Raw genomic sequence first — 14,693 nt, forward strand, 5'->3', positions numbered from 1 at the left:
AAATAATTTTATATCTAATTAATTTGAGACTTTCAAAACACTGAAAGTAAAATTAAACATTAATAAACAGTCCAATAACAATTCGATGACGGATAAAATATTATACTCAAGAAATAATAAATTTCGTTAGGATGATATATAATATATGTTAAGAAGTAGACTATATACTTAACTCAATTTTACAAAACCAATTTGTAAGATAAATTTTTGTACTTTATTTATATATTTTAAATTGATATTTTTATTAAGAAAATTATTATTATTTACTTTAAATTATAATTTTGTTATATATATATAAAAGATGAAAACCTATTATAAGAGTTCCAATACTTTGACAATCGTTATTTTGAATAACTATTATGTAATAATATTTCTTTTAATTCTTATTAGTAATTCATTTTAATATAATAAGTATTATCGAAATAAAGTTATTACTATTAACGTATGATTTTCCTTATATAACATGATATGACAAGTTTATTCCAAAACCTTTAAAAAAATGTTATATATCATAATATTTACGGACTAGGTGTAGAAAATGTATATTAGAAAAATAATCAAATATGAATCATTAAATTAAATATTATGACAATAGAATTTTCACGTGTAACTGACATATTAAATTCCAAGCAATCATATATATATCATTTAACAAACTAACAAGACAACTATTTTTACATCCTAACATTTACGTCAATTAGAATTTTGAAATTTTGGTTCCTCGATTTTTCTTATTTCAAAGCCGACATGTGTGCTTTTGTAGGATATAAAGTTAAATAATTTACCATCCAAACAGTAGCAAAGCAGTTTAATCTAACTTCAAATCAATGTGGAAAAAAGAAAACAGATCAAACATAAGTGTTTGAAAATATTTATTTTCATCTTCGTTTGAAAACCTAACTTAGGAGTTCCGAACACAAGATAAATAATCGAATGTTTTATTCTGCCATATGTGAGAAGGACATAAAATAAAATCTGCTAAAGGAATTAAAAATGAAACCAAACAAAAGTATCGTATGCAGAACAAAATAATAAGATTCTATTTTAGACATATCTTTTAAAGAATACACAAGGTCCTTCTGATCATGATAAACTAGGGGAAAGTGGCTAATAAGAGATATCTACACATCTTCACATAATTTGCAGACATTAACAATGATCTCCTTATGGAATTGTTATTAAGCTATTCGAAGACAGATATTTTAACGTTATATCTATCCTGTGATTTCTGACTTAATTGTCAAAACATTCTAATTAGGATAAATATGTGAATTCAAAGTATCTCCGTTCAAACTATTTAAACCGGCTAAGCTAACTTGAACTCAGCTCATGCATGAACATGCAAAAGACTGTATTGTAGGCAAGCCATGCACATGCATCATGCTTCATCAGAATTTGCCGGTTTTTGTTTTCTCTTTGTCTGGAGAGAGATAAATGCTGGCGTACATTAACACTATAAAAATCCTACGTTACTGAAAAACATATAGCTTGATCCCTTGAAGATATTGATCAGGGTTTTGTTCCATGTCATTTATACAAAAAATTTAATGTAAAAGATAAAGTTTTGTTCAATGTTGTACGTCTTAAAAGACGATTTTTCCCTTCTGTTAAGAAAATTTCTCTTAATACACCCTCAGGTAGATAAGTACGATGGTGTAATTGAAATGTTTTAAAAAGTTTTGAGTTATCATGAAGCAGGCTGTTCTTGGCCACTATGTCTTTTGTTTGATAATCATGACACTGTTTGTTATACCTAAAAGCTTTTAAGTTTTGAGATAGTTAGTACGCTACAGTTAAATCTCAGTTATATATGGACATCAAGTCTAAAGATTCTTATTATATATACCATTCTTTTGTTAAAAGTAAGTAATTTTTAATACAAGATCAAACGAGTTTAAACAACATTTTGAGATGATGGTATTTCTGTAGATGGTAGTCCCACAGTCTTTTTATTGGTAAGTTAACTTCTTTTTTCTTGTATAGATTTGTGTGTGGGAAAATTTTCAACATTCAACCTGAAAATAATTCAAACCTAAGAAACATGTTAAGATCAGAAGGAATACTTCTACCAATTAGTTACTCTGTCAAATTATGATGAATCAATAAACAGGACGATTGAAGGTCATTATATCTAAATATCACGAAATTTATATAATATATAGTGGACGACAGATTTCTCAAGGGTAAGTAGCATATGTAATTAGAGATGAATGTGGTTATGAAATCAATGAAACATAACTCTCTCCATCACGTTAAATTTCAAATAGCGTAGAAATTGTTAAGAGAAAGAGGAGGCAAATTTTATCTACACCAGATTTGTCCCTTCTCTTCCCGAAACTGAAAGTACAAGGTTTAGAAAAAAATTTGTCCAAAATATATAGTGTAACCGAGTGACAAATTAAGAATCAGTTAGAAAGGGAAGATATATGGTTATGTATGTTATAATTTCCAGTTGATCAGCAGACAGTGAGCCTAGAAATATCCAAACCAAAGTTTTATTCAGAAACTCTAAATGATGGAACTACATTGGAGAATTTTCTTCTCAGCTCAGACAGATCTACAGTGTCGGAATTGACAACCTGTGAGTGAACACATTTCACCAATAATAGAAGGGAAACGTAAAATATTAGTATATGCATACTTTTTAACAAGATAAAAAACGTGTAACACCATAAAGAAAGACAAGAATGTGTACATACCTCACACTGCAAACTGTGGAGTAGTCTGCCATTGACTTTAGTTGAAAGACAACAAACAACTTCAAGTCCCTCTTCTAACAACAGTTCCAACAGTTTAGAAAGTGAAACCCCTTCCTCACTCAATCCACTGATTTCGATTCCCACAGCTCCACTACTAGTTTGGCGGACAGTGAAACCACATGATTCATGCTTGTTCTCACGGCTTTCGAGGCTGGAATTTATGGCAACTTTCTTCTTCAGCTTATCCCTCTTCTCACTCAATTCTTTAATATTCTTCTGCAGGTGGTTTATGTAATTCACCGCCTCGTTCATTTGATCAGACATCGACCTCTTTCCCTGAAACTCCAGTAGAATAAAATTATACTAATAACCCTAACCAGAACACAATCAGGAAAAGAAAAAGAAATGAAAAAGTAGAGATATATATAATTAATTGTCTGACCTTGATGAAGGGAAGAGGGAGAAGGGATCTAAGAGAGGCATGAAGGGTTGCCATTTCTTGCCTCCTTTGCCTCTCAATCTCTCTGTGAACCATCTTCTTTGCGTATTCTTCTTCTGCAGAATTAGCGTGACTGGTTTCAGGCGCATAAAAGAGTTTATTGGGGGGCCTAGTACGCACTTTTTTGTCTGAATAAGCGACAAGGGGCGGATTATCGCTGTTGTGATCATCCAGGATGAGATCTTTAGAGATTTTGTGTTGCGGTTGGAGGGCATTAGAAAATTGGATCACCAGCTCATTGCCGCGTTGTAAAGGAAACATGGTTGGTCAGCTTGATCAACAGTACTGTTCCAAATTATTATCCTGGTTAAGGAAACAGAAACATTGTAGTTTGATGTAATTAATGTGATGTTTTGTTTGAGAGAGGAGTGGCCTTATATGCCAAAGATTCCTCCTCCATATATAGCTATCCTTTCACGGAGGGAAGTGATAGTATGTGAACACTGACCTCACTTTCCGACTAATTATTTGAGGCTACTGTTCATAACACAACCCCACCTTATGACCTTCACATAAGAATATCAATGCTACTTAATTAAGCACCATGACTTCAATTAATACTAACTTTCTTTGAAAGAAAGATGTTTTTTTTTTCTATCATAAAATTAGTCGGTTTTTGTAAAATCTTTCCTTTTTAATTTTTACAGAGAGAAAGCTTGAGTTAATTAAGGAAACGTTTTTATTTGGCGTGGGGATATGTTTATCCTTTTATTTATTTATTTAGATTTTTTCATCCATTCAAAAGAAAAATTTAAAATGTTGGGCGGGTAGGGTTTGGTGAATTCGTACACCCTACCTATGTTCGTCTAACAACAAGTGTATTTTAAAATAACCATATTTGACAAGATTTTTTTTTATAATATTTTAACATCGTCTACGTGTTATTATGTGATTGGTTTATATTAATGTTTATGATTATTATTATTGATTGTGAAGTAATTTTAGATTAATTACAAAATGACACATAGATGATGTTAAAATATTGTCAAAGTATCATTATTATTTTTTATTAATTTGAATAACTCGATAAAATAAGTAGGTTTAGTTGTTTACCAAATATTAATCAATATCTCTTTCTTTATGTGCCCCAGCTTTCAAGTAAGCTCGCAAAAAACAAATTCTTCGACAAATTGAAAGGATATTAAATTTGTCTGTTTTTTCTTTATTTTCTGCTAAAATTTTAGTAATTCTTTTTAAAAATATACCCGGATTATTAATTATTATTTACTGTTATATATTCAATAAGATTCTTTTAATATTTGAAATACAAAACCAGTGGATATTAATATAATGCTTCATGGTCACAACCTGCTGGCAATTTCTCTGTAAAAACTCTTTAATGAATATCGCCGCAACTCCCATCCTGTATGACTTTTTATTGATTGGATATCTTTACATTTGATATTTTACTTTTATTCCCCCGACCAATTAAAAGCTACAATTTTAAATTAAATAAAAATAAAGAACATCTTTTAAACAATGCTAATAAGCATATTTAAAGTAATTATTTTTTACTTATTTAAAAGTTCATCTTTTAAAATTTTTATAGATAACGTATCTTCTTTTTTAAATTATAAATTTACCGGATATCTTTCTATAATCAAACTATACCCATAAAAGTACACAATAATAATTTAATCATCAAGATTTGTTAGATCAAAATTTTATTATAGGTAACTCTTTATTTATTTGTAATTTATTTTATCTCTTTTATTTTGGGGAAGTTTTATATTTCATCTATTCAAATAAAAAAAAATTATTGCCAGGGCAAGCATAGATATATTGTGTAAGACACCATAAATTCTATCTACTAGAAATACTATGTAAATCTTCATCTCCTATTATTTCTACACATATTTTAGGATAACTTAGATAACTATATTTGCATTCATTCAAAAGTAACTCAAACGTAACTTGAATCGGCATAATTATCTTTGAAACTCACAGCTATATCAATTTACTCGTGTAAATAATACAATCACAAAATATTAACATACCATCAACAGATAAAAAATAAATAAATTATTTGAAATTAAAGAATGTTAATTCGGACAAAAAAGTTCTTACCGTAACAACATCATCGTACTTTATATTATTTAATAAATTGTTCTTTCAAATAAAATAGATTAAAAAGATCACACATGGATTTATATAATAAAATAGATATTTTTAAGGATTATTAAACATCATCATAGTTTATATTATTTAATAAATTGTCCGACGATTTCATAGTCTGAACGTTATGTTTTTCCATACGAGTTTCCTTCATGATTGCAAAGATCTCAGTAAAAAATTAATGTTAATTATTGATTGAATTATAGTTAGTTCTTTGTTAATTAAAACTTAATTCTAAAATCTATAAATCTAAATAAGATATGTTGAGTTGTTGAATTTTTACAGATTTTGACATGAAAAATAATCTTTTAATTTGACGAAATCGACAAACGATTTTGCCTAACAACGACAGAGTAACTTAGAATTAAACCTTCCAGTAAAATGGTTGATCTCGACTCTATATTAGAAAACCTTCTACCAAACTCTTCAATTTAATATATATATATTACTTTTCATGATATTTCATAATTTATCTTTCCAATAAGGAAGTTAAATTTTGTGTTGTAGATGCATCCACGTTGCCTCGTGGTAGATATTCACTTGAAGCTGCCACGTTATTTTGTAGCAATATTTTAGGAAAAAGACTTTAGATGCTTTATGATATTTTCTTTTCACACAATCATGGGATCTTGCATTAATATAATGATAATTTGTGGCTATAATGGTGTTTACGACACAAGAACCTTGCAGTGCGTCTTGATCTCAAATTCAGGTCAAAAGTTTTGGCTCCTTCCATTAAAATATTTCAACTTCAATTCACTTCTTAGGTAAAGTTGTGACTTTGAAATGGTCCCATATGCTTAAAAGACAAAAGTTGCCAATGTAAATAGAATTTAAGACAAAGTTTTTCAATTAATACAAAGTTACAAATTACAAACCACACATCAACAACCTAAGAATTAATCTTTATAATTGTAAAACACCAACCATTAAAATAAAAAGGTGAATCGTAATCATACATAATGGAGATATTTTCTCCTTATATTATACTATCGATCGATCATTGTTATAAAAAAATGTGAATGCATCACTTTTACATTATACAATGATCAAACTCAACTTGGTGAAGTATCATATTAAAATTGTTTACTAGAAAGAGTCAGAGTGAGCAACGTCTAAATAATATATTAAAAGCAAGACAAGAATTAAGACATTTTCAAGGTCCTTGAGAAAACAAGATATGAAATTAAAGAAATAGTGATAATAATTAAACTTTTGCACAGTCTTCTTCTGCTTGAAGTCATGCATGTAGTCATCGGGGATGTAAATGGATCTTACCCATGTAATCAATGATCACATATACCAGACATTAAAATACCACCAAAATCTGGAACAACTCACCCGTTTGCAATTGAAGCATATGCTTAAAATGTAAAATTCTTTTTTATTTTTTTAACTTGATATTCTTAATAAAAGATTAACCAAATGATAGAAAGAAAATTGGAAAAAAGAAGTGTGATTAGATGGAAAGTCACAGTCGTTGGTGTAACCCAGTTGTCATATTAAATTTGAAGGGCTTGGCGTTCTTGAGGTTTAGAATCGTACTTTAAAGACATGAGATCGTCTTCTCAACGTGAAAGAATAAAAAAAAGAAGGATATATCACACATGTTTAGGAACTATAATGGTAGCAAGTTGTACATACGAAAGATAATAGTAATACATAATCTACAAATTAATTCCACACTATAACCCCAATCTATTACCTTTACAAAAGAACTAAATACCTTTCCGAGAGCAAAATAAATTAATTTTTAATTTCTAATATACACCGCTACTATAATAAGTAATAAAAGAATACGGAAACAACGATCACATCAAATCATGATAAAAATTACATAGACAAACTATAACTATTATGGAAAAAAAATTAAATAAATATATTACTTATTTCAATTTTATATAAAAAATAATAATTATTGTACTATTTTAGTATTTCAGTAATTTATTTTTGTCTAAAATAACATAAATGTCATTTATATAATTATATTCTTTTATATCTTTCTTTCTTTTTATTTACTATTTAGTTCATTAATTGAGCAATATATCAAACACATATAATGTGTGCTTGGAGCGATGAATACCACTAAAGTTGAAAAAACGAGGCAATAATTACGAAAAAAAAACTTCATCCAACTTTTCCTTCTTGTGTGCAAAGAATAATAGGAAAAGTGTGTACTTTTTAACTTTTATAATAATTTATACCTATAAATTAATTTCGTAGTTGATTAAACAAAAATTTTAATTGACTAAAATCAAATAAAACAGAATAAACCAAATAATAATAATAATAATAGTAACATAAATAATAGCAGTAATAATAATAAATATAGACGAACTTTTTTTTTCATTTAGTATTTTTTTTTAATCTAAACAATTTCACTGGTCTTTCTTATTTATCTTTGACATCTTCAAACAGCTAATACATATGGATAAAGAAATATTAGCTTTACATCAAATGACCGATCTGTTTTTGGATATTTTACATCAAATAAATTAATTTTAACTTATAAAGAAGTTATTCTGTTTTTTTATTTTCTATTTATATAAGTATTTAAGAGAAATGCATCTAAAGAAAAAACATTTATAGATATGTTTTTCTTTAATATTGAACAGGTGTTCTAAAACTTGTGTTTATGTTTGTTTGGCAAATCATGAGAAAGAATAGAAAGGAAAACTCAGTGAAGATTTAAAATTAAGTAGGTGGACATGGGCTTCAACCCAACTAAACTAATCCGTTAACTAAAAGTTGGGGTTCTTCTTCCTGCACCTCATATTTTTCTTTTTGCACCTCTAAAGTTTTTCTTTTTCTCATTTTATCCTCTACATAATAATAAATCGAATAACAAAAAATATGAAAGATGTGACGTGAACTGCAACACCAAATCCAATTAATTTTTTAGGGATATAACTAAATTTTTAAATCTGGTAAAATAATGTATACATAATCAGGTTTTATAATATGATGAAAAAGAAAAATTTACATATAACTAAATTTTGAAATCTGATAAGAAAAAAATTCACATTTAATCAGATTTTAAAATCGAATAAAAAAAAGTAAAATCGGAAACATATTACTTAGTGCCAATTTCATATTTTAAATTGAATAATGTGAATGTGATGATTGATTATAATAATTAATTCTTACAATATTTCCTTTACAGACTTACGGTTAAAATAATATATTTTAGAGGTCCCAATTTATTGTTAATCTAGTGAAAAGAAATATAAATTTGTTTATGATCGTTGGTTCATGACGTGTTTTTGTCATCTTTTTGTCTTTTGAAATTTGACCACTAAAATAAAATGTCAGAATCAATTTGAAGAACAAAACTTAAAGATTTTAACAAATGAAGAATCTCTATTTATTGCTTGGCACTGCCAGGTAACAAACCCATCTGAAGCACAAATGAAGAATGCTGGCAATCATCTTCCTTGTATCTCCATTGAGCTGCAAATCCAAATTCTGCTTGCAAGTGCATATCATATTCTGTCGTTAGTTTTCACACCCATACGCTAAAATTAATATACACAGAAAATTTTCACAAAATACTTTTTTAAATTTTGCTTTTAATAACTGTATAAATTAATTCAAATTTATTGAGGAGTTTATTTATTTATTTCTTATAGTCCTTATAAAATACTCCTCCGAACCTTAAATTGTGAGCGTCCACTTCATTGATTTAAAATTTTATTCTTTATTTTTTACAAACGGAATCAATTAAATTTCGTATGTTTAAATCAATAACCAAAATAGAAAATCTAAAAAATTCCTCTTGAAATTCTAATATCACATTATATAAATTCCTTCAAAATTAATTTTCACTAAACTTCTTACCTTTTTGAACATTTAACAATATGCATATCTTAAATTTATCGTAAACTCCTGCCTGACCAATTTGCTAGAAAATACAAATTTAAGTGTAAATATATTTTTACCATGTAAAATTCTAAATTCATTTTTTTTTAAATTAGACTAATTCAAATTTGAACGACAAAACTATAAATAAGCTAAACCAGAAGGACCGATCCCAATTGACTCTGAAGTGGCCTTTTTCATAAGCTCCCAAAAGAGATCCTGCACCATTTTGATTACATTCAGGATATCGAAGGTCGTACAGACCAAAGAAGTATACTTAATTTGATTAATAATATAAAAAGACAAAAGTGATATCAACTATTAAAAAAAAAACATACAAATAACATACACCAAAACACATAATGGAAAAGGAAAGACGTAGGAAAATTGAAGGTTGAGTTTCTAAATCATAGTCATCGGTCAATTGTTTTTCCTTAACACATATTTCCTCTTTGGAAAGATCTTGTATTCAATAAGCAAGACGATATATTATTGAACAAGATCTGAACTGGGATCAAGAATCACTTGAGGGGAGTGATCCTGGACAGAAAATGAACGAAGAGAATCAGCATATAATATTGTCCACCTCAGACAATCATGAGAAGAAGATCATTCGTAGTGGAAATTGAAAAAAAAAAGGAGAACGAGAATGTCTGTTCTAGGTTCATCTCTCCGCTCTTCACTTGCTTTCGAACTCGTCAAAGGTTGTCCTTGCTACTATATTTTTAATAGCAACTACTGGTGATATTATTGCAGCTTTCTTTGGTGTAATAATTTAAGCTTGGGTGGGATATTTACAGATATGCATAACAAAAGGTGGGTTTTGGTTTGATGTTTTGATTTTGGTGTTGGGTTACGGGGAAAGCGTTGGGCATCAGATCAAATAGGCATGGCCGTAGATTATATCCAAAACTTAAATCAGAAGATTGGTGGTCCCCTACTTAAAGTTGGATATAAAGGACACACTAATAATTGCACTGCTTAACTCAATCTCATGTATTTGATTAATTCCACTACTCTCTGATTGAGGTGATACATTTTTATTACTGTAAAAGCGTATGTCTAACGTGTTAGTATCGATAGATCCTTTCAACTTGTGTTACTCTTTTGCTATGATTTTTAAAATTTTCATATTTTAAATTTATTATAACACTCCAAATATTTAGACGAAATTAATAAAGCCTAAATAATTTGTATAAAGATGACATAAAAATAAATTTATTTAATTTTAAAAATAAGAATGATTAATGAAACTTTAAAGTATAATTATTAATTTGTGCCTGCTTATCATGGAAATTAACTTGACACTATTATTGTTGGTGTTTTTTGTGATTGTCATCTTTGTATTTCTATCTACACGTAAGCTTTACATTACTACTACGAGGGTTGACCAACCAAATAGATAAAGTTCTATCCGCCGTTAAAGCTACAGTGAAGAGCACGTTTTGCATAACGTGTAATTTAATTTTATTATTGAAACATAAAAAAGGTCAAGACCATGCATATGTAACATCTTATGCAAACTGCTTGTGCGTGAATTGTAGAAAGTAATTGTTTAAAAGGGACAAGTTGTTAAAACGATTATCTATACAGACAAAAATGTTTGAGACTGCTGAAATAATTTCTTTTACAGTAATGTATGAAATTATAACATTTTTTTTAAATTATAACTTATTTTGTGACACTATTTTGAAGTTTATTTCAATATTATTTTATTGTTTTAAATTTCTCATTTAATTTTTTTTAAAAGAGAAAAAATTAGTTTATTATATCAAATTAAGAAAATGTAATTGATTTTTTTAAAAAAAGTAGAAAATATTCAAATCATTTAATTAGTTTATTACTAAAAGAAATAAGAACAATTGCAAATTAGCCCGATAAAAGATTTTGTCATCAGATATAGTAACTGCTGATAGGCATCCAAAAATCTATATGTAGAAAAGGTACTTTGGTTTAAATATAGGATAAAACAAATTTAAATCATTCAAATTTCATTGCGTTGGTCTGATTCGGAGTTTATAATTTTTCCACCCATTAATCTAAATAAAAAAGAATTTCATTCAAACTTAGATTTACTGGTTTGGCTATAAAAAAATTATATTTTTATTTTCAGACATATATCTATTTCAAATTTTGTAACCTAATATTATCATAAAAATGTTTTTAATCACTCAGTAGTTAAAGACAATCATAAGACATTTTAAACATTAATATTATTTTCAATCAATATATAATTATACAAATTGTAATTTTATATATCTCATTCATTTCAATAATAGAAAGATCAAAATCAGCGATGACATAACCCAAGTTAAGTTCTAACATCTGCCAGTAAAATTAAACCATATGGCATACAATAGTCAAAACATTCACAATCAATCTCTAAATTTGATTTTTGTTATAAAAGACACTGCAATAAACACTTTATATTATATACAGCATGTGTTTAAAGAAGAAAACAAACATCATATTATAAATATTTTAGTTTTAAACATACATTATGGATGTTGTTTTAAATATTTATAGATATTGTTTAAATATCCATTATGAAATTATAAGGTTGATTTAATGATAAAAGTTAGAATAAAGAGTAAGAGAAGTCGTGAATTCAACTCTTTCCATCAACCTTTTTAAGAGATATAAGATTGGTTTTGAAGAATTTAATATTTGTGATTTTAACTCCTTCGCTAATAAAATTAACAATTAATATTTGAATATAAAAACGAATCAGTTAGTTAATTGATATTGGCGTAAAATAATATTAAAGCATGTTTGAATCTAATAGGATTTTAGCTGAATATGGATCCTAGAATTGGACCTGAACACTGTTCTTAATTGTAAAAAAAAATTCCATACGTAGCTTGTATATATGATTGCTTTTAGAATAAAACTTGGATTTGGTGAAATAACAATTCTGTACACACGTGCATGTTATTTTAAAGATAGCAATATATATATATATATATATATATATATATATATATATATATATATATATATATATATATATATATATATATATATATATATATATATATTAGAAGTTTTATTATAATTGGAGTTGAAATTTTACCTAATGCTCTCTTTTTTTGGATAAATCTCAATGATATGCATTATTGAGAGGAAACTCAAATTAATTCTAAAAAACCTCATTAATAATTATTTATAAAGTTTCTTGAATTTCTTTGAATATGTACAATAAATGATAAAAATTACATAGCACCTCTCGATTGTTGAAATAGTTTGAAGGTTCGGCTAGATTCGATTCACAGAGTACCAACCGACAAAGTCAAAGTAGAAAGCCAGAACAAAAATTTGGGTTGTAAATCAAACAAGTTTCAAAGTAGGCTGTTTAAAATTTGATCATCCATCAAAGTAGTGCAGACACCATACCCCACAAGATAATATTAACTAATAAGAGAAAGACAAAAGAACAAAGAAAATAGAAACAAGATCGTTGATATGGCAGGTAAGATGGATTCTTATCTTATGGGGTTGGGGATTTGAGGATCCTAGGATATATATTAGTCAAACGGGAATCGATCACAAACCCTAATTACCAAACCTTTGAGTGCCCCAACCAGATTACGATGAATCCTTTACACCCTACTGATGAGTTGTACTTTCAGATTACAACTGATAATTACTATTTCCAACCAATCCAAACAACCCCTCCAGAAAATCAGATCTTCTATGATCCTGTGCTCGATGGTAGTGCTCCCATTCCCTGTACAGCTCAAATGGGCACTACCAAGGGCAAGCAGAGAGGAAAGTTACCAGCTTGGACAAAGGAAGATTATAAGACCACCACCATGGATGAAAACAAGAGGTGGATGCATAGAGAGACTGAAAAACAAAGAAGGCAAGAAATGACCAGGCTTTGCACTGACTTTAGATCTCTTCTGCCTCTTCAATATATCAAGGTAAAACACCAGCTATACACTGTTATTTACCATTTTTATATCTCTAGTAATTTTCATTTCATTAATATACATAAGCCATTGAGGGCATTACAATATTGAGTATATTATATCTTGATTACCATCATCAGGGAAAACGCTCAATTTCTGATCACATGCATGAGGGTGCAAATTACATCAAACACCTTGAAAATAATGTGAAAGAGTTGCAAGCTAAGAGAGACGAGTGTAAGAAGTTGTCCAATTTGAGTCCTGTTGTTGTTTCTGATAGTGGAAGCTTTAGCACTACCGATCTTCCGATATGTGTCATTGTTCATCCTTTTCCGGGAGGTATTCAGATTAAGTGTAGTTCCAGCTTCAGAAAATATGTCTTTCCTTTGTCAAGAGTGATAGATATGGTGCTTAAAGAAGGGCTTGATGTGGTCAACTGTACCTCTACCAAAACAGATGACAGCTTCATACACACTATCCGAATAGAGGTACCATATCGATTAATTATTTGAATTATCAATGAGCATGCATGTCGTATTATGATGTTCAAATTTTGATTCTTGCTGTCTTTTCATAATCTTTCTTGAAGGTTCCACATACCATGACTGGGACTAATTACACTGAACTGCAAAAGAAGCTTGTCGAAGCGATATCATCTTCATGTACAAATGTTATACACAAAATTTCCATTTTTTTGGTCTGATTTTGTCCGAATATTTACATGTGGAAAACTATTTTTTCATACACAGTAGAATTCTTTTATAATAATATACATCTGAGTTAATAAATAATAACATTTGTTACAATTGTAGGTTCGGAGGAGATACTATCTGAATCTGAAAACTGCTGATATCTTATGAAAGATGTACTGTGTGCTGATATTTCTGATCTGGACAATTAACTTCAGTCGTGTGTACATGCTATTATTGTACCACTAGTCGCTGGTTGTCATGTCCATTGGAACACTCTGAATCCAGATGAAAGAGTAAAGTTCAAAAATGGCAACGGTATTCCATGAGCTCGTTTAGTTTCTTTTCTAGTGGAAATCAGAACCATGTCATGCATTGTAGTTCAATGTTTTGCAATCACTTCTGACTAGTAACGTCTTGCATTACTTTCTGGTTTTTAATTCAACTGTTTTAAAGGTACATTTTCTGTAGCCAGTCATAGTATTAAAACTTCTTTGGATTTGTTCTTGTGCTAATCAATTTACTTTTTTTTATCAGCCAAAGAAGAATGACATGTATAAATATGTATCGAAATTACAAAGAAACAACCTTGGATATACCCTTAAGATAAAACAAAAAATAGATATTGTTTTAGGTGTAGGTTCAGGTCACTTGTATCTTTAAAATGTGTTGTCCAAAAAATTAAATTCAAGTTTTGTTCAACGAGAAGTCTCTCGTGCGTTCAAATCGTTCGAATAATATCTATAGAAGATACTTTGATACCAAAATCAAATCAACTTAAATAGATAACAATGAATGTGATAATAAAAGTGTAACATATACCTTCTTACTCAAACCTTGATTTATAGATGATGTAGTGGAGTTTTAATTAAGATTAGTCTAATTGTGATTCAAACATAAATAATCATATTAACTTTCAATT

At 28.5% G+C, this 14,693-nt stretch overlaps 2 protein-coding genes across 2 annotated transcripts; one reads left to right on the forward strand and one right to left on the reverse strand.

Annotated features, from left to right (window-relative positions):
• Positions 1–2,228: 2,228 nt before the first annotated feature.
• LOC108325690 (transcription factor bHLH118) lies at positions 2,229–3,653 on the reverse strand. Its single transcript, XM_052874920.1, has 3 exons — positions 3,142–3,653; positions 2,700–3,035; positions 2,229–2,579 (listed from the first exon to the last, which is right to left on the reverse strand). Exons 1-3 carry the CDS (start codon positions 3,457–3,459, stop codon positions 2,496–2,498), a joined length of 738 nt encoding a protein of 245 aa, XP_052730880.1. The 5' UTR covers positions 3,460–3,653; the 3' UTR covers positions 2,229–2,495.
• A 9,068-nt stretch (positions 3,654–12,721) lies between these two features.
• Positions 12,722–14,240, forward strand: LOC108325775 (transcription factor bHLH36). The gene is made up of 4 exons (XM_017558863.2): positions 12,722–13,094; positions 13,223–13,570; positions 13,672–13,744; positions 13,895–14,240. The coding sequence occupies exons 1-4, from the start codon at positions 12,762–12,764 to the stop codon at positions 13,930–13,932; spliced, it is 792 nt and encodes a 263-aa protein (XP_017414352.2). The 5' UTR covers positions 12,722–12,761; the 3' UTR covers positions 13,933–14,240.
• Positions 14,241–14,693: the final 453 nt, after the last annotated feature.

The sequence above is a fragment of the Vigna angularis genome, chromosome 3, assembly GCF_016808095.1.
Source record: "Vigna angularis cultivar LongXiaoDou No.4 chromosome 3, ASM1680809v1, whole genome shotgun sequence".
NCBI classification, from domain to species: Eukaryota; Viridiplantae; Streptophyta; class Magnoliopsida; order Fabales; family Fabaceae; genus Vigna; species Vigna angularis.

What these genes read in the sequence shown, in the direction of transcription:
- LOC108325690 (XM_052874920.1), bottom strand. Translation starts at nt 3,459, where the DNA reads ATGTTTCCTTTACAACGCGGCAATGAGCTGGTGATCCAATTTTCTAAT. An exon ending in TCCCTCTTCCCTTCATCAAG is followed by an intron (nt 3,036 to 3,141) that starts GTCAGACAATTA and finishes CTGGAGTTTCAG; the next exon opens with GGAAAGAGGTCGATGTCTGA. An exon ending in TCCACAGTTTGCAGTGTGAG is followed by an intron (nt 2,580 to 2,699) that starts GTATGTACACAT and finishes GTTCACTCACAG; the next exon opens with GTTGTCAATTCCGACACTGT.
- LOC108325775 (XM_017558863.2), top strand. Translation starts at nt 12,762, where the DNA reads ATGAATCCTTTACACCCTACTGATGAGTTGTACTTTCAGATTACAACT. An exon ending in TGCCTCTTCAATATATCAAG is followed by an intron (nt 13,095 to 13,222) that starts GTAAAACACCAG and finishes TACCATCATCAG; the next exon opens with GGAAAACGCTCAATTTCTGA. An exon ending in TACACACTATCCGAATAGAG is followed by an intron (nt 13,571 to 13,671) that starts GTACCATATCGA and finishes TCTTTCTTGAAG; the next exon opens with GTTCCACATACCATGACTGG.